Source organism: Maylandia zebra, linkage group LG2 (assembly GCF_041146795.1).
Source record: "Maylandia zebra isolate NMK-2024a linkage group LG2, Mzebra_GT3a, whole genome shotgun sequence".
Classification (NCBI taxonomy): domain Eukaryota; kingdom Metazoa; phylum Chordata; class Actinopteri; order Cichliformes; family Cichlidae; genus Maylandia; species Maylandia zebra.
Window position 1 is genome coordinate 48531302 of NC_135168.1, and position 22994 is coordinate 48554295.

Genomic DNA, 22994 nt, shown 5'->3' on the forward strand with positions numbered 1-22994 from the left:
CGAGGGTGAGCACTTGGTGGCCAGGCCTTAGCCCATGGAATCTGACTGGGCTTAGCTCAAAGAAGCTATATGGGTCTGCTCTTCTGTGGAACCACCACCCACAGGAGGGGCTATAGGGGTTCAGTAACTTGTGGACTGAACAACAGTTAGGTGCAATGGTCCTGGTAGTCTGATTCCAGGCCACCATGTCACTCCAATGTTGTGTGGTTTGCCTGTTCAAGGAGAGGGTATGCTTTCAACTAAAGGGAGATCAGGAGCCTTCCCGGGAAGGGTATTAGAGAGGTCTGATTGTCTGTTTGTCACACTTTGGATGCAGCAGGAACAATGCGGTTTTCAGAGTATGGAGTATCTTGACTGTTGTTATGTGCCATTCAGTACCTGTATAGCTGCAGCATGAGTTTGGTCTGTATTCCAGGAGTGAGTTAGACACATTTCTGGTGGGTGTTGAACTCCACGAGGGCTGCCCTTTACCCATTCTGTTCATAAACTTTTATGTTTTTTAATATTTATAATTCTGTTGGCTTCATCAACCACTTCAGCTTGTACTAGAGTGGTTTACGACCAAGAATGAAGTGGTGGGAATGACAGTAAGCACCTACAAGTCTGAGACCATGTTTCTTAGCCAGAAAATCTGTAGAGTGCCCGCTCTGAGACAAGTTTCTTCTCCCACTGGCTCCCAGTTGCGGAGTTTAAGTATCTCAGGATCTTGTTCATGAGTGAGAGGAGAATGGACAGATGAACTGAGTCAGTGCAGTGTTATGGACAGTTTACTAATCTGTTGTGGGGAAGAAAGAGCTTCAGGTCAGTCTACGTTACTACCCTCACCTGTGGTCATGAGCTCTGGGTGGTGATCAAAAGAAAGAGCTTCCTGATATAAATCAGTTGAGAAATGAGTTTCCTTTGAAGGGTAGTACCTGTGACAGCGAGGAGCTCGTTCATTTGAGAAGGACTGAGTAGAGCCATTGCTTCTCCATATTGCAAAAAGCCAGTTGAGGTGGTTCAGGCATCTGACTAATTAAGATGCCTCTCGGTCCCTTCCTAGGTAAGGCATTTCAGGCACGTCCTACCAGGAGGAGACCCAGGACTCACTGGAGGAATTATGTCTTGGCTTGTCTGGGAACAACTTGGTTTTTATAATGGATAAGCTAGAAAAGCTGGCCAGGTTTGGGCTTCTCAGCGTAGACTGTTGCCCTCACAATCTGAACCCATATGAGCAGTAAAAAGAAGACGGATGGATGGATGATTAAAATATAGTAAATTATAAATGTATTTTAGGTAAAACAGTATATGATATTGTGTGAAACCTGGTGTTTTTCTCCAAAAATGAGTGCTGTAAAGCCTTAAAAAATACTTTCTATGAGTAGTATGTAAAGATTAAACAAAGTGGCACAAGGGGAGACAAAGACTAGTCAGGAGGTGAGGGGGATTTGGGAATGCAAAAATTATATCAGTGACTAAAAGAAGCAACCCAACTTAACCTCCTAGGACCTGCGTCCACATATGTGGACATCACATTTTGGGTTATGTAGACCAAAATACTCAATTTTGCTCTGCAAGGGCCTGATATCCACTTATGAGGACCTTATATTGCAACTGTTCTATTGAAATTTTAAATGTATATGCTCATATGTGGCTCTCATTTTTCTTATAAACAAAAATTAGGTAAAAAAAATAAATCTGGTAATTCTTTGTTTTTACATTCTTCAGGTCCCAATCAGCCCAAATATCAAAGAGAAATGAAAAATGCATGTCATGGAAGAGTTTGGGTCTTAGGAGGTTAAGTAAAAGTGCAAATGTATTATCTTCCCAAGACACCTAAAGTAAAATCTGTTTATTATAAGGAGAGAATTATGCAAGAGTGAATATGGTAGTAGAAGTATATTTTCCAAAGGAAACATGATTTTTAAAACTATATTTTGTTGCTGTATTCATTTTTATCAGATTTTACTGGTGATTCAATTCAATGTTATTTATGTAGTGCCAATTCACAACAATAGTTGCCTCAAGGTGTTGTCTGTGTGTTTCAAGATAGCTGCCAAATGTTAGAATATACATATTATTGTCATTTTACTTCAGTCAAATGGTAAATAAGAAGAAGAAATTCATGCTTTTGAAATAATGTAGCAGAGTACAAAGTACATTATTTCCTTTTAAAAATAGAAAGTGGTACTGCAGTATTTAAATGGGACCTACAATATGAATTTCCAACTAATTTTTTTCTTTTTTTTCTGTGAGAATAGCTTTGCTTGAACCACAGTTCAAAATAAACAACGCATTTCAGCTCTCCCCTGTCCTTTATAGTTAAATTCTTCTGATTTATTGCCTCTCACAAACAGAAGGTTTGAAAACCAGGTGTGTGGAGCTCCTGTGTTTTGTGTCTGAGATGCCTGTATTATACGGATGAAAGATTAGAGTCCAGACATTTAGAGCTCCATATACTCTGCTATGGTACTGTTTTCATGTACTTTCAGTACTTCCATTGTCAGCTTCTTTGTATGTCACATTGCCTTTCCAAATATTGGGTTATTTGTTCCACTGCTTTAACTCAATCATTAATAATAATGTTGTGCACAAACATATAATTATCTTTTGAAATATGTTACAATGCAATACGACACACCGTCAAAGGGCCTAGGTGCCTAAAAAGCTCCAGCTCAACCACTCATTGAAATGATCATACATTAGCAGTACAGTAACATGAAAGCAGCCATTCTTTGAGTATGCTGACTTTTACAGCTTATTATGGCTTAAGTCAAGTTTTGAATGAAGACCTTGTATTTATAATGAGTTCTTCTGAAAAGCTTTGTTCTGGATTGCTTCTTTCAGTCAGTCTCAGTACTTCCACCACTAAGCTGAAGCGTCTCTTCATTCATATCTGTGTGTACTTTATGCATTGTCTGGAAATCCCCATTGACTGAGTACTGATAAAGACCTACACTTCAAACAAACAAAATAGCAGAGATTGGTCTATTGAGCACAATAATATTAGTTTTAATGGGGTAAATAAAGTGTTGGCTATAAACCAATATCTATATCATCTCTACCACAAAAGATATAGAACAGACTTTTCATGAAGTTGCCATTTAATGCCTGATCACATCTCACATTCAGACGGTAAAGGGGATTCTTGGAGTGCAGATTGTGATGACTAATTATAACAGCTGTAACGGTACAAAGGCTCGAAAGAACTATTTAAAGTTATAGAACCACCTTACTCGCTTTTCTTTTCAATATGTATTATTTTGTTTTTGATGATAAACACTTTTGTGCACCACGTGTTAAATATCTGTATTAATAACTACATTTCAGCAGTCTGCTCTTCATAGATAGACAAATATGTCTTTTTTTTAACATTACACTATTTGAATTTTTTACCAGTTAAATATAAATTATATCTTTACTCCAATTGTTGACACTGAAAAAAAAACAAGAAAATAGTAATTCTGTTAGGCATTAAAAGAAATATGATTCATTCATGTTTTACATGAACGCTTTAGGCTTCATTCCTAACTTTTTTTTTTATTCAGTTTACAAATATGCACCATTACTTACTCAACAAAATAAACAGAAATTACAAGAATGTCTTAAACTATTGTCTGGATATTAAAGCTGAATCTGTCAACCATGGGGAGACACACAAAATATTTTATAGCCTACAACTTTACCATTGAAACCTATAATCTACAAACTATGGAATTACAGCTATGTCCCAGATATCTCACTGCATAGTTTTTTGTTTTTTCCCCCACGACTGCTGGAGCTAGATGCGCACAGTGTAACTTAATATAAACGAGCAAGTTCCATTTACTGTATGGAAGAAAAAGAAAACATTTCATGTGATTGGTCTTTGTCACAACTTACATCTTCTATCAACTGTTTTTGTATGTTTTCTTGAAAATGTCACATTGCCTTTTCAGTGCAGGGGAAGGATGGCACTGGGAATAGGGGATAACGAGGAATCTGCACCTGAGCCACTTTGAAGCAAGTGGCAGTGAATGGCAGCTCGGTATATCCCAAAGTCCTTATAAGGGTGTGATTGACAGATTCCTTGGTGAGACAGAAAGCTACAGAGAAAAATATTGTCTAATTGTTTTGTTTTTTTGTTTTGTTTTTTTAAAAAGGGTTTTGTAAGAAGAGAAGCACAATTTGAGGACGGCGAAGAAACAGCAGTTTGAAAAAAAAACATCCAGAGAGCTACTTTGAATTTCACTGTTTATTTTGCATTGCAAGTTCAGTCTGCTGTGTGTTTGATCTGCAAAGAATTTAAAGTTGCAGAGTGAATGTGCTCCAAGAAGGTCTCGGATCTTTTGTATGTCAGGATTAAAGCTCGACTCTTCAAATGCTTAAAAACACGGAAATACAAAGATCAGTATGTCTTTGGAAATTTCCGGTGATTGCTGGCTTGTGATCATTATGTGGTAAAATCATCAATGTCGTGAAAAATCTGGTGTCACAAAACTGGCATGTTGAATATAATGTTGCAGCGTTAGTCCTTAAAACATGGGGATTAAAGTTCATGCAAAAATAATAACTGTTAAAGCACTATTCAACATGCAAATTATAATAATAATCATAATAATAATAATAATGAGAACGCTACTTGGTGTCCCTCGAACCATCGGTGAAAAAAGACAAATGGAAAGAATTGTGACCGGAAAAACAGCTTAAAATATCCAAGTTCGGGCACTCGGGAAAGGTGGTTGTTCAAAGCGCTACGTTGAGTGCCTGGAATTGTGTGGTTTGAGACATTTTTCCAGTTTTTCTTTGTATGAAAAAGAATAAAAAACAAAAAAAAAAGTTGTAATAAAAAGGGGGGGGGGGGTCCTCTAATTAATTTTTTTTTTTAATCCAAATCCAATATGAGAGTATATTATTATTTTAAATCACACAGACACACACACATAGGCAGATTAAATATCCCTGCTGATAACCGTTATATAATGTTCTCGTATACGATGGTAAAAATATCTTGAAGTAAATGAAGCCGTGACTGATTGTTCACAGTTTGACTTGTTTCACGGGGGAAATAAGATTTGACAAAGGTGATTGTTGAAATCGCGTGTTATGGTGAGATTTAAACATTCAACGATTCGCTAAGTGACTTTGAGAATACACAGGGGGATTTTATTATCCCGTTTACTTTTTCTTCCTTCTGTACTTCACGCGGAAAAAAACTCAAAAGCAGACTAAAGTTAGATTGGGTAATATGGGATAAGTGTTCATAATCACAAACTTAAATCCACCCTTTGATGATCTTTTACTGATCCTTTATAAGATGGAAACATGTCAGTTTTCTGTCATCGGTACTGTAACTCAGTATATAATAATAGGTGCGGCGTTCCTGTGAAAATCTAATTTATTTTTGCTCTGTACAAAAATCTAGAAAGACGATGGAATTTTCCGTGACTTCCAGATCAATTAAAGCCAGGTTTGGAGAAAAAAAAGGAAATTATTTTTCACAGAACGACCAAAAATAGATTAAATAAAGTGGCTGGTTTGGACTTATCTTGGTCATAATCCGAAGTCCTGCTTTTCCAGAAGAATATTCGGTTAAGCATTCGAAACTACATCTCCTTTGTTGTAGTCAAAGATATTACTTTTTCACGATAACCTTTTAAAGAAGAGAAGCTGCTGCTTGTGCGTAAAATCTAAATAAAATTTAAATTCTGATTTTAACATATTAATACATTTGTTTGTTTAGGGGAAACTGTAGAGAATATTTGCTGTAAAAGTCAAATCTTAACTGCAATACTACAAAAACAAAACAATAATATTGCAACGTACGAAGCATCAGCTATGGGGAAATAACGGGGAGTAGTTGGAATGGGTGTAATGTACACCGATGGGGGTGTTTGCATTTCAAGTCGCTGAGGTTAAAAGGAAATAGAGCCGCGATATGTCCCTCTATATCAGATATCTCCACATGCAGGTAGGAAAGGAAGCAATGTGGGACGGTCCACTCCCCAATATCCCTCTCTGTCCTTCAAGCTCCAAAGGAGCCAATGAGCATCATCACTGCTCCTGGCGATGGCCTAGGTGACAAGTATACCTGCATCAAGTAGATTAGATTTGAGGACATACAGGCGCCTTTCGTGAGTGGGCATGTCTTACTATATAGGGTGAAAAAGAATGGTGCAATGATCAACTGAGACACTACATATACCCATTTGTCCGTGCGTAAAACGCATTGCAATTGTAACTTGTGTCCCAATAAACGGAGTCTGCAGGGTTGACGGTCTTGATTCCTTTTCGCGTCCATGTGTCCCACGCGATAACTTGGATGTTCAGTGTATCTTTAATCATTCACGCTGATCTTCCTGTCCAACAGCCAACACCTCATGATACACCCCCTGATGGCTGCGTTAGGGTCCGTAAGTAATGGAAGTATTTTGAAAGGTAAGAGATGGATGTTTAATGTACGACAGCTCCCTGTTGACCCTGACTTAACACTTAGGCCGTTATTGGATACAAAATAACAGCTTGTACGACCCCCTCATATTTCAGTTGCACCATTCAGCCGGAAGTTAGCGAAGCTTCGTGTTTTGTTTCATTTTTTTCTTTTAAGATATTGTCTTCCATCTGCTAAAAGTAGCAAATGAGAACCCCCTTTTTATTCTCTGACAGCAGTGACATCGGCCTCCTTAACCCCAGAATACTCCTCTCCTCGTGACATACGGCCCTAAAGGTAGCTGTCAGTTTGCCCTGTCCGGGAATTACACAGCCATTCATCACTGTCTGACAGGTGTGTTTAGGAAGAAAGCCATAGTGGCCCAGCTGACGGGGTCTCAGTGTCTGACAGTAACACCATAGTAAACAGAAGGAAAGTGAAATGAGACACAAAATTTAAGCACAATAATGTTTACAGTGGTAGGTGTATAAATAATAATTTAATTGAAATTAAATAGACTAGATTTTTTTTTAAACAACTATATTTAATTTTTGGTTTACTGCGTCTGTGTGTGTGTGTTTGTGTACGTGTGTGTGTCCACTGTTGATTTAGTAGGATATTATCCGAGTTTCAATCGTTCAGATCTCAAAGCACAGAAAAGTCACCTTTTCAATTAATTAATGTAATTATTGGTATAAGTTAAGATCCACGTTAATCCGATTTAACGACAATTTATGATTATTGTTAAGCTTCGAGAGGACTTTTGATGATAAAAAACCAAAACAAAATAAAACACAAAAAGGAGGGGCGCGGTACAGCATTGTACCTGGACCTGTAACTATTCTGAAATTTCTAGAAAAGCTTATAATTAATATCAACAATAATTCAGTGGGGGGGGGGGGGGGGGGTGCATTTATTTTCTTTTTGGCCATTAAGTTAAAAAGAGAGAAAGAGAGCCTATTTGTATTTGTCGGACAAAAAGGGGTTAAATTGTTTTAATTATTGGTAAAAAAGTTTGATTGCTTTGTGGATATTTATATTTAATGTTCCAATAATAAACGTAACCCTTAAAAAATAAAATTGCATCCCAAATGAAAGTAATGCCTGATATGTTTTAATGTTTTTCGATCTAAACAGTCACTTAACACAAATAAAACATGTACATTTTAATAGGAGGTCGGCTTGTTTTAGCCTGCTTCCTGCTATAGGCCAGTAACTCAACAAACCGCCTCTTTTCAGTCTAACAGCGAACCACACTATAATGCATTGAAATAAAGTAACGTATATGCTCAAAAGTGCTGAATTATCTTACCTTTACAAACACAGCAAGAGAAAAAAAATACACAACCTGCAACAGAGACAGCTGTTTGAGAAGTTAATGGAATATGCCTATTTCCAATCACTGCAGAGGTAGGAAGGCGCATGTAAAATATAAATCGACATTAAGGTGACATTTTCAGTCTGCTCAGGCCTCCGGTTTCCAAAACAGGTTCCGGGGGCTTCGGAAGTCCTTGAGGGAGTCCAAGCAAAGACACAAATACTTTAATATTATTGCTGTGTCACTCCTCAGAGGATAACATAGTGACATTTGTAGGAGGTCCTGTCTCTCCGCTTATGATTTTAGGGTCTAAACCATGAGAAACTGTTTCTTTAACGGGTCCCTGGAGGGGGGAAACCTTACTACATACATGAAGGAGTCGCTTTAAAGTATTTCAGGATGTGAAAAGCCATGAAAAGTTTTTGCTGTCTTGCCTGGACAACATGGTGAGGAAATTCAATCAGAGACGTTGAGCAGTCCCCTCGGACCTCTTCCTCTTGTCAGAAGTAAAGCTATTTGGGCTTCCTGGGAGCAAAAATAATAAAAATGAATAAATACAGTCACCGAGTTTTCACTGGTTCCCCGCACACGCAGAGAGCGTCCATGCAGGGAGGCAGTAGGCGTAGGGGTAATAGTAGGACGGTTGTAGGGAGAGCAGCGGGGGCCGTAAGATCTCTCCCGGGCTGTACTGTCTCTGGTCGTCCCGCACCAAAACTTTCACTGCCACCTTCTTGGCTGCTGGGGTCGAAGCCATCAGATCGGCGGCCATCTGGCGGCGTTTCGTCTTGTACCGGCGGTTCTGGAACCAGATCTTCACCTGAGTCTCTGTGAGCTTCAGGGAGGCCGCCAGGTCCGCCCGCTCCGGCCCGGAAAGGTACCGCTGGTGGTTGAAACGGCGCTCCAGCTCGAAGACCTGTGCGTGAGAGAAGGCAGCTCTGGAGCGCTTTTTCCGCTGTTTAGGTTGATCCAGACTCTTCTCGTCCAGGTTGCTGGAATCTGGAAGAGGAGGGCACACAGATGGACGATGCATTTGAATCTCTTATTTGTCTCACATTTCGGGGCATTACGTTCATACTTGTCCATTATTTCATGGTTGCTTTGAGTTTTGAATCAGTGAAACGAAAAGGCGAAAAATTAAACTTAGAGAAATGTGCAAACTTATACGAAGGTATGTTTATTTTCACTTTTTATTAAAAACAAACTGCGTTTACCTTTCTTTTTTATTTTAGATTAAAAAAAAAGTTCGATTTTCATTTAGGCCTCATTTAAAATTATTTCATTTAAGATCATTACTCCTGACATTAAACCAGCCGTGTGTTGCTGGTCGATTATACCGTCAGTCAAAACATAAACGTGTCAAATCATCAACGTTATCGTGACAAAGTCTAAAATTAAGCCAGGAATGCATATATACTCATGCGTAACGAGAGGACTTGGTGCATAAAAGCTATCAGGATGTGAAGAAGTTTTGAAAATAGGGCCTATGCCCTGCAATAACACCTGGCAGCTCTTCTTGTGATTCCACACAGCTGTAATAGCAGTGTAAACATCTAAATTAAAAGAGCACTTGGCTCTTTCAGACTGAACTCTGTATTAAAGCGAAGAGTTTTGCGGAGTCTTATTGTTGTACTTATACCAGTCACGCTTTCCCCCCTGAGTTATAGTTATTCTGATCTTTCTGGCCTACTTACCCGTGCCATTACCGGGCTCCGTGTCACTCTTGGAGTTTTCCGCAGCTGCAGACTCGTGGTCCGTCTCCTCTTGCAGGCTTTCCTCCGGCACATCCGACGCAGGGTCTCCGTCTTTCTCCGATTTACATGGGGCTGGAGTCTTGCTGTCGTTGTCCTCACTGAGTCCCGAATCCGAGTCGTAGCTCTTCTGGTCGGTCGGCTCACAAGCTTCACTCTCGTTTCTCCTGGATCCGCCGTCCATCTCTCCGAATATTTTCCAGCAGGCAGTCTTTGAGAAGCACATGTCCAAATCTGGCAAGTGTCGACTGTCGTCTTTTTTGTTCAGGATGGCTTGGATTGAGAAAGGCATCAGTGAGTTGCCACGAACGGCCATTTTTCAAAGAAGCGAAGATTGCTCTGACTTCAGGTTCAGTAATTACCCGGCCCAGATAGTGGAGTAAATGTCAGTTCATCCACATTTTATTTTACTCCCTCCGTCGATCGCTGCTGGCTCTTAACTTTGCCCCTCCAGTGTTGGTTTCTAGTCGCATCCCTCGGGAGAAGCCGTAAAAAGTTTCTGCTACATCCGCAGAAGCGATGCTGCTCCGCTGTATAGCTCTACCATCAACCCGGGCTCACTACAATCTCCAGCTCTTTTCACCCAATTTTTTCACCATACGCCCTCACCTGTGACTGACAGGCAGCCTTTTCGCGTCCGATTGGCCTAGAGAAGAGGAAAGTCGTTTTATGATTGGCCACTGTAAACGACGTCATGCTGCTTTTAACCAGCTGGGGGAAGAAAAAACTTTCTTTGGTCAGAGCTTGAGAAGCAAATGTCAACCAACGCATTTATTTTAACCGAAACTTCATCCAAAACAAAAGGACAGTCTTTGTGCATGTATGACTCCTGTGTATAGGATTGCTTTTTGGTAATGTTTTATTATGTAAAAAAACGTATGGTTAATTTAGCAAAAGACCAGATTTCCTTGCGTTGCTAAAGTTTTTTTTTTTTTTTAATCCTGCAGTAAGAAAAACGAGGATGGCATGCGCAAATGTCCGAGATCACAAGATAGTAGAATTCACCAGCAACATCATTCAGAACTGTATAGTAGAAAGCATTGTCTCCGGTTTTCCTCAAATCACTTAAATGCACCATCAGGACTGAATTTGTAGGAAATGTAATCATTAAAAAAACCTTAACCCTTCATCAACCCTCAGATCTGTCTGGGAATCCTGTGCGTCCCGCGCGTTATGTGATGGTTGTTGCCTTCAGGGTTGACCAGCGAGTGACAGGCTATTCGCGCCGTCTACCTTTAATTAAGTTAACACAATGTATCGCCTTCTTTACACCCAGGATGTTGAATCGTTAAAACCTCAGCAAACTTCTTCAACTATATAAATAGACTACGAGTAAAAAATAAAAGGCACCACATTTCTGAAGTCTTATTAGATTCAGTAGAGGCTGTTTTTACAGATTTCAGTTCAACGCCCTTTAAACAATGAATTCCTTTTTCCCTGATGAATAAGAATCAAAACTTATTTTACTTCCATTTAAAATAACACGTGACTCTTTTAAAAATCGCCTTTTTTGCGGATAATTATTTTTTGCGTAAAATGAACGTTTGCCTTTTTTTTAAGCCAAGTTTTGTTGAAACGCTCTAAATATCAGATATACTGAATGTATGACCACTTTTAGGCACTACTATGGTGCTGGGTATAAAGTGTGATAGTCCACCCTGTCCCAAAGTTTAAGTGGACAACCATCTGAGCTGCAGGTCCGGATCTTGACCTTTGTGGCGTTTTACACGTCGCTCGCCTAAAAAACCGGATCTCAGCGCTTTTCTGCTGTTTTTATTTACCACTAACTTGGATTAAATAGTAAACATAATGACCTCGTCGTCGTCTTAACGCACAGGTCAGAGGATAACATGGACATAACATAGTTATTAGGATTAAAAAGAACTTTTTAGATGACCTAGACACCTCACACGATCCTAATGAAAAGGTATTAAAACCTTTGCTTTTAAGACATATTTTCTATGGAACTGTTTGACGCGTTTAATTCAGTTTATTCTTATCAATGCTGGTAAGAAATCGTGTCAATTAAGATAAACAGGGGCAAAACGTATTATTATCATTATTATTATTATTATTATTATTATTATTATTATTATTATTATTATTATTATTATTATAGCACGAATACCTGTTAAACTTTTTTCCTAATTTTACTACATATTTATATTTTGTTTCCTTTGCGCTTTTGAGCCTCATTTCATTTTCTGCGCTTGACTTTCGCTGCCGGCTTTAATCTACAGTTAAACGCAGAATCGATTATTTGAAAAAATACCAGATGAAAAGTTTCGTTCAAATAATCTTGAACTGTGAAATCAAGATCAAGAAAAGCTCAAGTTTCAGTCAGTGTTCTCGATCCAGATGCTTTTTGGACATATTTTCTGTTCTGAAAAATCAGAGGACCTGAATAAATATTAGCTTTAAATGCTGAGCTGGATGATAAATCTAAATATGCCCTTTCTTGCGAGCGCCTTTTTTGTGCATCCTGAAAGCAGCTGGTGCGGCTGTGTAATACACCCACAACTCTGCTAAACGAACCCAGCATCCTGTGAATAACAGGTAGAAAAAGTGTGAAAATTCGCCCCAGCTGAGTGGAGTTAATCAGTGCTGCTGTCATCTGGTCCAAACCCTGTTGCGTGCATATATTATACCATCTAGTGGTCAGTGAAAATACCTCTTAACATTTTGACATCTGGTGTCTTTGGGGTCATCCCAGCCATTGGAAAAGTTAAAAACACGCTTTGCTTTTTTTCAGTGAACACATCTCCACAAGAAGTTACTCTCCCCAAAAAATTCAACGACATGGGAAGCCGCACGTCTGAAGTTTCTTTTAAAAATCACTCGGTGCAACCGCATGTCCCTGCCCCGTGAAAATGAATTGAATGAAATTAAGTGGCATTGTCTCAGGCCTGGATGTGACCTTGCGGATGAAAGTCTGCATCACCGCAAGCAATGAAAACACAACTGAAAAAAGGAAAAGCACAAAACCGCCGACACATCTGGATATTTTCACACACTCTGCCCTTGTTCTTTTAGAAACTGCTCATTCCACCCAAGGCCAACAACACACAGAGTGGTATATCACACACTTCAAAAATCTCTTGTATTGTAGAAACTTTCTCTCTCTCCCTCTTTCTCATACCACACGGTTTTCTTTAGTCCTAAACAAGCCTCGTTGACCCGTACACTGCGCTTCATCCTGGGAAAAATGGAAAATAAATAGAAAAGTCTGCCAATTCTCCAGCAGAGTCAGCCAGTGTGCAGCCTATCACTGTGATGTCGAGCAGAGCTCCGCGGGTTACTCTGTGTTTTTGGTAACCACGCTGCGGGAAACAGCAATAAGCGGCACGTAGCTGTAAGTGGCAGGAAATGTAAACAGCTGATTTGACTCACAAAAAAAGGACGATCATTTGAACAACTGGAATCAATACCTCATAACAATTTTAGGTAAATTAGGCCCTTTCCCCAGCATTCAACACCCTTTGCTACATTTAGTCTTGAAAATGTGCCATAAATCATCGAAAGGAACGATCAGAAAATTATTTTCTTATTATCGTTTCTCTTTTCTTTATACCTTTTTCTTTCAAGTGTGATGGACTCCTAAAAACAGCCATTTCAGGCCGTGATGATGAAATGTTACGTTATTACCTGTAAATGCCGATTAGAGCACTTTTTTAATGAATGATATACAGAATAATCCCATTAGCGTCATATTTTCTAATCGATTACAACAATATTTCAGTACAAATATTTCTCCGTAGTTTATTCTGTAACGTTCTTATGTAACCCTCTTATTTTATGATTAAGTCGTTTTTAGTTTCGTTTTGTTTTTCTAATCTCTTGTTTTGTTAATAAAATAATATGTATCATAAAATACCCAGATAACGTAGTTGTCCCCAATAACTGTATTTAAATACAATACTTGGAAAATGAATTACTTACCTAATTATTTTGCTGGAGATATAACCATATGACACAGTTATAGCATTTTAATAGTTTCTAATATAAATATAATATTTTAATAGACTTGATAGATAATAGATTTTTCCCTAAATGACAACACTCTAAACATCTTCGTCCTCCTAAAATAAAAGACGTTATTGTCTTGTTGTATCCTTAGATATCTTAATAGGACAATATGGTGGTACCCGTCTAAGGTAATACCTTTGTACTCTTCACAGCTTGTGGAGACCAGTCTTTTCTGTGGTTTCTATAATAAAATAAGGTATAAACTTGATTTTAGAGGTACACATTCAATTAATTTATGTACTTTTGATTATTAATTATTCATGCACTTGAATATGGACTGGCATTTGTATGAGCACTTTTCTACTCAGGCTAACCACTTTAATCTTTTTTTGTTCATGCATGTTTCAACACCTGCACCTAAGGCAAACTCATAATCACAGATTAACCTGACAAGCACGCATTCGGGTTGTGGCAGGAAACCAGAGAAACCAAAACGCTCAAGGAGAACAAAGACCCCAGGGAAGTTCAAACCCAGAACCTTCTTACTGTCAGGTGACAATGCTAACTGCTCCACCATTATGCTTCCAATACAAATGACAGAAACTGAGTGAAACATGTCAGATTGGATTAAATTCTTATGTTTAACCCTGAAATTTTAGAGTAAAATAAAAAATGTCACCTAACATTGTTTGTATTTGCACCTTAAAACTGAAAAAGAACTGAAAAACTCCCATCTATAGATACAGAAAATGATTTTTACTGTACTTTTTTTTTAGCATGAACTGGGGTATTGTGTGTAAAACTGTGAACAACGTTAGGCAAAATGTATTTTATTTACCAAAGCATATAGGAGGATTGTGAATTTCATAAGTGAAAAAAACAACAACTTTTGGCCATTTGCACTTAAAAACAGGGGGAATAAGCCAAAAAACGAGGTACATGTACTCTGAGACAAAGATAAGAACAGTATGCTGCTTCTTTTCGTCCAGCCAGCAATTCAAAACTCAAAACTATTTAGTTTAAATCAGAAAGACAACCAATCATCGCATTTGAGAAGCTGAAACTTGTCAATTTTCTTGGTGTTTTGCTTTAATACTTAAATAATTAATAGATTTTTTAAAATTATGTTTTTGGATAACATGTGAAAAAAGATCAAACCAATTAAAAAAAAAAAAAAAATTCAATTTTGCATTTAAAAGACGTTTCACTCTTTGCCAACACCCCACGCTTTATCTGTTCACGGTCAACATTAACCTTAAAGGGCTGCTTTTGGCACAGGATGGCCCCCTCTGCTGGTGAAAATAAGAAACTGCCTACCTTAGAAAATGCTAACGTTAAAAACATGAGATGACCATGCCTGGAAAAGGTATATTCAGTCTGTTTTTTTCTACATTGACACAGTTAATTAATGCAGCTCCCCTCCAGTGAAATTCCTGCTTTCTTTCCAGTACAGAAATAAACTTTCACAGCATATTAGGCAGTTAATTCACCACCACCATCCTGCCCGTTCTTTGAATTTAATCTCATGTTTTAAACAGAAATCCTGCACCATGCAGTAACATACCAGTTGCTGTGGTAACATCTCTGTTTCCCCTCCTCCGCAGGATGTGTTTATGACAGGTCTTGATTTTTTCTTTTTTTCCTCGTGCCCTGGTATGAAGGAGGAGGCTCGCAGCACGCCATGCCCCCACGCCCCCTCCTTAGAGCTGCCAAATTGTGTTCAGATGGAGCAATACATGAGAGGGCACTGCCAAGAGTCATTTGCAGTAAATGCTCCCAAACACCTTCTAGATTTCCCACCAAATATCAGGTCCACCGTGATAGCATCCTTAATCAACCTCAACATTGGAAAGTGGTAGGAAAGGGACAGAGAGAGGGGGGTTACTGCCAGCTTTAAGTATGCTTTTAGTCCCCTAAGTTACAACTGAACCCACTTTCCCAAAGAAAAATTATCCTTGCATGCGATGGAGCACTAAATGGAAGAGCCCTGGGGACAGAACACAGAATACAGTAAATGGAACCAAGAGACAAGAAAAAAAAGTTCCTCCACCTCTTGGAAGCTGTTCAAAACTTCTAGGCTACAATACTGCAGACACCAGGGCAGAAGTGGGGGGATAGCCCGCTGTTACACTCCAATTAATGTGTGTAGATAGTGCAGACGTGATTTATAGTTTATTTTCGGCTCTGCTGTGCTGACAAACGAGCTCCCATCCACCCCTGGCATGCAACAGATAATGCATGCAGCTCAAGCACATCATGAAAGGCTTCTCAGGTTTGAAGGGCCTTTTCGCTGCCTCCTCAGGGCTCAGTGACCGTCTCTTTTCTCCTCTGCTCACGCCTAAATAAAGATGTCCTTCAAAGCTGTGGACCCCTTTCAGTGGTTTCCTGTCACATGCAAAATACCACTTTTGAACATACAAGTTGATGTAGTTATGAAAACGTCAAGGACCATTTAGAAATTCTTGAGATATTATGGGACTTTTTCTTTTTCAGACTGCAGCTGCACCTACCGGTTCACTTATACTTTGCATTTACCTCCTCTCTGGGTGCTGTTTACAACTTAGAGAACAAAAGCGTGATAGTTATTAACGCATATATGATATATGATATTATATTAAACTGTTCAAATGTCTGAAAAGCAGTTCACAACATAAAGACAATCAGCCACGAGGATGAATAACAGCGAAATGGAGGAACTCAAAACTTTGTGGACAAGATATTGTAGAAAGCATGCCATAGAAACAAAAAAAATGTGCACTGACGCCCCCCCTCTAGAATCAGCTTTTCTTTTATACAAGAACTTGAATGTAAGAAATTTAGCACTTCAATCTTTTTCACAATTTATTTAAAGTCCAGGAGATGGACTTATGAAGGCTTGTGAAATGTTCCTGGCTAAAGAAGACAAAAAACATTAGACCCACTTTACTTGTTACCATGTAAAAGCCAAAATCATGGCATATCTCACAGCAGAAAACTGCGACAGGTTAATGTCTATAATTTAGAGCAGCAGGAACCCTGGTACACTGGATTTTTTTTTTCTGTTTTCTCATAATTTGGGGTAACACTATATAAAAGGTCTAGTTTTACTTACCTTTTAGCACAAGTATAATCCAAGGTAGCATTAGTTATTTCCACTAATTTAAGTAACTAAATTGATGCAGTTTTGCTGCTGGAATCATAAAATGTTCTCTGATATTGATGCTTAAATGTGTTTTCTGCCTTGAAAATGTCACATGGTAGCTTCTGAAATAAAAAGGTTATAAGGGGATCACAGGTATAAACAGCCAGAGCCAACCTATATGTACTTAGAGGGTTATTGTACAAAAAGCCGAGCTGATCCTGAGAGAGCAAGGTTGGAGGCACTGACTGATTTTCGCATGACAAAAACTGAATCTATTTTTCTTTAACTTCAGATCCACAGAGGAAATAGTTAATCACACACAGACCTTTAGTGTGGGAAGCAAATAGCACCAATGTGTGAAAGCAAAAAGAAATTTGCTCTATTTGAGATTGAATTTAAACCGATTACAATAGTTTTCTCAATTATATGGTGACTGTGTGCACGTGAAAGCATTAGCCTTGTTGCTTTAGAAATTATTGAATCATTAAATCAAACCATTGTTGGTAATTCTTTTTTTATCCACTCATTATGCAGCTCGTCATGATAGTTTTTGGATGACAGCACAAGCACGGTGGTGGTGTGGTTAGCACTGTCGCTTCACAGCAAAAAGGCTCCCTAGTGTAAGCCTGGCCTGGAGCCTTTCTAATCAAATAAGTACAATTTATTTATTATTTTTCACGACAACAACGAACAAATAAAAAGACACAAAAATAATATCTACTAGTTAAAGGCTAAATAAGTCATTGAGCTACAGGTTTTGGTCAGAAGAAATCAGTGACCTGGATGTTATAAAGGGGTGCAAGAGTCCAGTAATGAAACCACTTGTTTCATCACGCGCAGCTCTGAAAGAGATGACCTGAAACTGTCTGAACTGTTGTGTGTGGCCTGTTCTCCCTGGCACTGCATGGGTTTCCAGTCCAAAGGCATGCATGTTAGGTTAACAGGTAATTCCATATTGTCCGTGCAGAAAGGTAAAGTGTGTGTATAACACTGCTAAATTGAGACTTGCAGTCTAAAGGGCTTTGGGGTGATATGAATGCAAATACATTACAGGAATGAGAGGTGCAATGCAAAGTTCTGAATGTGCAGAAAATATGTTGGAATCAAGCTCAGTTAATTGTGTGGCTTTTTTATGAGCTTTCTTGGTGGTCAAACAAATGTAGAATATCAACAAGATCATAGTTTAAAAGTTCTGCTTCGTAGCATCAGCAGAAATGTAATTTCTAATCTGATTAAACCAAACCCACACAGTGAGGGATGGAACTGCAGTAACTGTGGTAGGGGGAAAATAGTCAGAAAAACAGTTTTCACTGGAGGAAATTCCCGTGAATATTAGATAAAATGCTCGTTCAGGACTTGCCAAATTGTTGACGTCAAAGACAAAGCACGGGAGGAGAAGCTAACGTTTTATTAAAGGTGTGAATTCACATACTGATGATTTATTTTTTGCTGACACTTTATTTGTAAGACCGAGATTAGTAGAAACAGTTTGAATAAACAGTGCCCCTGATAAGTCCGGTAAAGCATTTACATACTGGAAACAGGTATCAGCTACAATCTGATAAATAAAGTAGGCTACAACACATCCCCCGTCATTATTAATTAATCTGCTGAATATTCTTTCATACAATGCATAGTGGCTTTTCATGTTGCTTGACATACACTGTATTGCCAAAAGTATTCACTCACCCATCAAAACCATTGAATTCAGGTGTTCCAATCACTTCCATGGCCACCTAGGCATGCCGACTGCCTCTACAAACATTTGTGAAAGAATGGATTGCTCACAGAAGCGCCGTGAATTCCAGCGCAGTACCGTGATAGGTTGATACCTGTGCAACAAGTCCAGTCCTGAAATTTCCTCACTACTACCTCAACCCGACAGAACACCTCTGGGATAAATTAAAGCAGCGACTGCGAGGCCTTCTCGTCCAACATCAGTGTCTGACCTCACAAATGTGCTTCTGGAAGAATGGTCAACAATTCCCATAAACACACTCCTAAAACTTCTGTAAAGCCTTCCCAGACGAGCTGAAGCTGTCATAGCTGCAAAGGGTGGGCCGACATCATATTAAACTCTATGGATTCAGAATGGGATGTCACTCAAGTTCATATTTGTGCGCAGGAAGATGAGTGAATACTTCTGACAATATAGTGTAGCGGCTTACCCAGCGGTTCAAAAACCTGAGCAGCTGGAATCAGGAAAAATAAACACAAGTTAGTAACTAGTTAATTTCCTCCCATCCGTACTCGCACACCTACTCTGCACATGGTCCAGGTGAGGCACAGCTTTGCCTGCTAACATCTTATAAACAAATATAATGTGCTTGTTCTATGTTATTTGGGGGAATTGTAATGCTTTAACATACACAGTGTAACAATGTAGCATCTTCTCTGAGGTTTTTCAGCTTGTAGCAGAGTTTTTGTTTTCTTCTGCCAGCGCACAGGAGCAGTATGTTTTCAGCTGCCAGCAAGAAGAAAAAAAAATGCAAGGACTGGATTTCAGGAAACCAAAAAGAGATGGAGAATGGGCAAATTAAGAACCTATTAAATTATAGTGTAGATCCAGATACTGATAGGGCATAAACCTCAGAGTAGGACAAGCTCCCGAGTGCCTGAGTGACCTTCTTGTTTTCCTTTCTTAATGTACTCTGGAAGCAAACCCCAGTCATCACAGCACTACAGAAAAAAAGACCTACAATCTATCTACTTGTCACAGTAAAGCTAAGCGTCAGTTAGTTTAGTAAAAACATGTGGTGTTTTTTTAAACTTCACACAGTGCTGACATACTGCAAACAATCCTTTGGACCCCAAAATGTAGGAAAGAAAACTAAATATTAGTAACATTTCTGCACTCCAGTGTGTATTTGTTGCAGCTTCAGATGCCAAAACTGATCCAAATTTCTGCTCAGCCACAGGGGCAATTTAAATACTGCAAAAGCATTAAAAAAAACCCCATAAAGACTGTAAGCCACCACCCCTCCCTGCTGTCTGTCACAGACTATTTCTATGACTCTTGTATGAAACACTTCTGACATTAAACACCTGTTAACTTTTATGTCTTGTGAGAGGAGTGGCTGAATGGGAGAGCATTATATTCAGTGCCAGTCGGCCTGGCCTAATCCCCAGTAGAGGAAAGACCACTCCCAGTGCGGAGAGGCAGCAGTGGGAGTGAGTGAGCCCCCTTACCTCTGCCACAGCCTGAGAGGATCCCCTCTGCTCAAACCCAGTAGTTACTTCTATTCCATTTGACAGCTGTGTGAAACCGCCATCTTTCCACAGCTCTCTGCTCCACAAACTGAACAGCTACCCACCAGCAGGCACACGTAGGGGGGAACGAAGGGAGACGTGAGGCAGTTTACGTTGTTGTTGTTGTTGTCCTGGATCGAGTTTTCTGTTCTACCTGTCAGATTCAGATGCCAGCGCTGAGGTCAAGGTGGTGCAGCGTGTCCTGCCAGAGCCCAGAGGTCCTGTACCACCCAGTGTGAAAAATCCCAAACTGCTTTAAAGAAAGTCAAAAACACATTGTGCAACCTTTTTCCAGCACACCGAGCTTCATTCACAAAACCAGAAAACTGTTTTGGCTTTTTAACCTTTTGCAGGGTCAGTCTTCTCTGTGCATCACTAAAGTAGGTAAATCCCTTTTTGTTGTACTTCCTCATGCTTTACTCTACATTTTGGAGTAAATCTACACCTTACTCCTCCACCTTTATCCACAGCTTTGGACGCCTCATATACGATTAATATTGCAAACAATAATTGTGTCCACTGCTAATTTTACACACCGTCTCTCATAATTTTTAAATTAAGTTTTAATGCAAGATTTACTACTTGGGATTTCTGCTTTGTTTTTACTGTTATAGTAAAAGATGAGTACAGATCAGCACCAGTTCTAACATCACCCTTTTCAAAAACTATACAGTCATGGCCACTTTATTGGGTACATGTGTTAAGCTTTTTATTGCTGCAAATATCTCATTAGCCAATCATGTGGCAGCGACTCAGTGCATTTAGCCAGGTAGACATGGTCAAGATGACCTGGTGAAGTTAAATGAGAAAGAAAGGCATTTTTTTCCATCACAACCATCTTTAGGGTTTTTAGAGAATGGTCCAAAAAAGAGAATCTGGTGAGCAGCAGTTCTCTGGCTGAAAAAGTCTCACTGATGGCAGAGGTCAGAGGTGAATGGCTAGGCTGTTTTGAGCTGATAGGAAAACAATACTGACTCAAATAACCACTCTTTACAGCCAAGGTGCAGAAGAGCATGAATGCACAGCATGTCAAACCTTAAAGCAGATGGGCTACAGCAGCAGGAAACCACACCAGGTGCTGTCAGCTAAGAACAGGAAACCGAGGCTACAGTTCACACGGGCTCACCAAAATTGGACAACAGTAATTGGAAAAATGTTGATTTTTTTTTTTTTTTTTTGTTCAATTTCTGATGGGACATTCAGGTGGTAGAGTCAGAGTTTTCCATGGATCCATCCTGTCCTGTTCAGGCTGCCAGTGTAATGCTGTGGAAGATATTTTATAGTCAGAGTTTTAGAATAGAATAGAATAGAATAGAATAGAATAGCCTTTATTGTCATTGTACAGAGTACAACGAAATTGGAGTGCCACTCCCTTGGTGCAAGTTTCAATAATAAATATAAATGTAAAATATAAAAAGTACAAAAAAAACAATCGTAAGTACTCAAACAATAGTATGTACAATATATACAGGATAGCAGCATTAATATGATGACAGTATGAATAGCAGCATAATATAATGACAGTGACGGTATGGAATAGGTTCAGTTGTTTTTGTGCTTATTTACTACGGTGATAGCTCTGGGAAAGAAGCTATCCCTGAATCTGTTTGTCCTGGTTTTATGTGACCTGTACCGTCGGCCTGACGGTAATAGTTCAAACAGTTGGTTGCTGGGGTGAGAGTGGTCCTTGATGATATTGCCAGCTCTGCTGAGGTACCGAGAGTTTGCAGTGACCTCCAGGCTGGGCAGAGAGCAGCCAGTGATCTTCTGGGCTGTGTTGAGGACCCTCTGCAGTACTTTCCTGTCTGCAGCTGAGCACCCTGCATACCATGTTGTTATGCCGTACGTTAGGATGCTCTCTATGGTGGCTCTGTAAAATGTCACCAGCAGCCTCTCCTCCAGGTTGTTCCTCCTGAGCACTCTCAGAAAGTGGAGACGCTGCTGGGCCTTTTTAACCACCGCTGTAGTATTTGCAGTCCAGGAGAGGTCATCAGATATCTGCACGCCCAGAAACCTCATGGAGTGTACCCTCTCCACACAGCTCCCGTGAATGTAAAGTGGGGCCGGGTCTGCTCTGCCCTTCCTGAAGTCCAAGATAAGTTCTTTAGTTTTCGTGGTGTTCAGTTGGAGGTTGTTAACTGAACACCACTCAGTCAGTCTGTTGACCTCATCTCTGTAGTCCGACTCATCCCCCCTTGAGATGAGTCCAACCACTGTGGTGTCATCCGCGAACTTTATGATGGTGTTTGAGAGATGGGTAGGGGAGCAGTCGGATGTGTAGAGCGTAAACGGGACGGGACTCAAAACACATCCTTGTGGAGACCCGGTGCTGAGTGTGATGGTGCTGGACCGGTGGGGGCCGAGTCTGACAGACTGTGGTCTATTTGTCAGGAAGTCCTTGATCCAGAGGCAGATGGGGGTGGAGAGTCCCAGGTGAGACAGTTTCTGGACCAGGATCTCCGGGATGATATGATTGAATGCTGAGCTGAAGTCCAGAAAGAGCATTCTCACATAGCTTCCTCGGTGCTCCAGGTGACTCAGCGCAGTGTGGAGTGCTATGGTGATAGCGTCCTCGGTGGAACGATTTGTCCTGTAGGCAAATTGGTGGGGGTCCAGAGTGGGAGGCAGACCGGCCCTGATGTGCTGACAGACCAGTCTCTCAAAGCACTTCATCACTACAGGCGTAAGTGCAACAGGCCTGTAGTCATTTGGGCTGGCCACAGCTGTCTTCTTGGCGATGGGGATGATGGTGGAGGTTTTGAGGCAGGGCGGGACGGTGTTTGATGACAAGGAAAGGTTGAAGATTTTAGTGAAGACTCCGGTCAGTTCGTCAGCACATGCTCTGAGAACCTTTCCATGTATTCCATCAGGACCTGCCGCCTTCCTGGGATTCACTGACCTTAGAACACAGTTTTAGTACCCAGTGGGCATTGTTTAAAGCCCAAAGACTACCTGAGCATTGTTGCTGACCGTGTCCACATGGTCTGATGTCTGCTTCCAGCAGGACAATGAGTCATGTCACAAAGCTCAAACTAGTTTCTTCACTGGACTTAGTCGGCCTCCCAAGTAACCAGATCTCAATCAAACGGAGCACCTTTGGGATGTGGTGGAACGAGAGATTCACATCACGGATGTGCAGCCGACAAATCTGCACAAACTGTGTGATGCTATCAAGTCAGCATGGATCAAAATCTGAGGAATGGC

The 22994-nt window shown here is 40.0% G+C and overlaps 1 protein-coding gene across 1 annotated transcript; it reads right to left on the minus strand.

Annotated features, from left to right (window-relative positions):
- Positions 1–7482: 7482 nt before the first annotated feature.
- nkx3-2 (NK3 homeobox 2) lies at positions 7483–10050 on the minus strand. Its single transcript, XM_004545828.3, has 2 exons — positions 9398–10050; positions 7483–8702 (listed from the first exon to the last, which is right to left on the minus strand). Exons 1-2 carry the CDS (start codon positions 9768–9770, stop codon positions 8278–8280), a joined length of 798 nt encoding a protein of 265 aa, XP_004545885.1. The 5' UTR covers positions 9771–10050; the 3' UTR covers positions 7483–8277.
- Between the last annotated feature and the right edge of the window lie 12944 nt (positions 10051–22994).

Bases quoted from the DNA above. Each gene is read 5' to 3' on its own strand.
- nkx3-2 (XM_004545828.3), bottom strand. From the start codon at position 9,770: ATGGCCGTTCGTGGCAACTCACTGATGCCTTTCTCAATCCAAGCCATC. The intron at 8,703-9,397 runs GTAAGTAGGCCA...CTCCTCTTCCAG, and splicing joins GGAGCCCGGTAATGGCACGG to ATTCCAGCAACCTGGACGAG.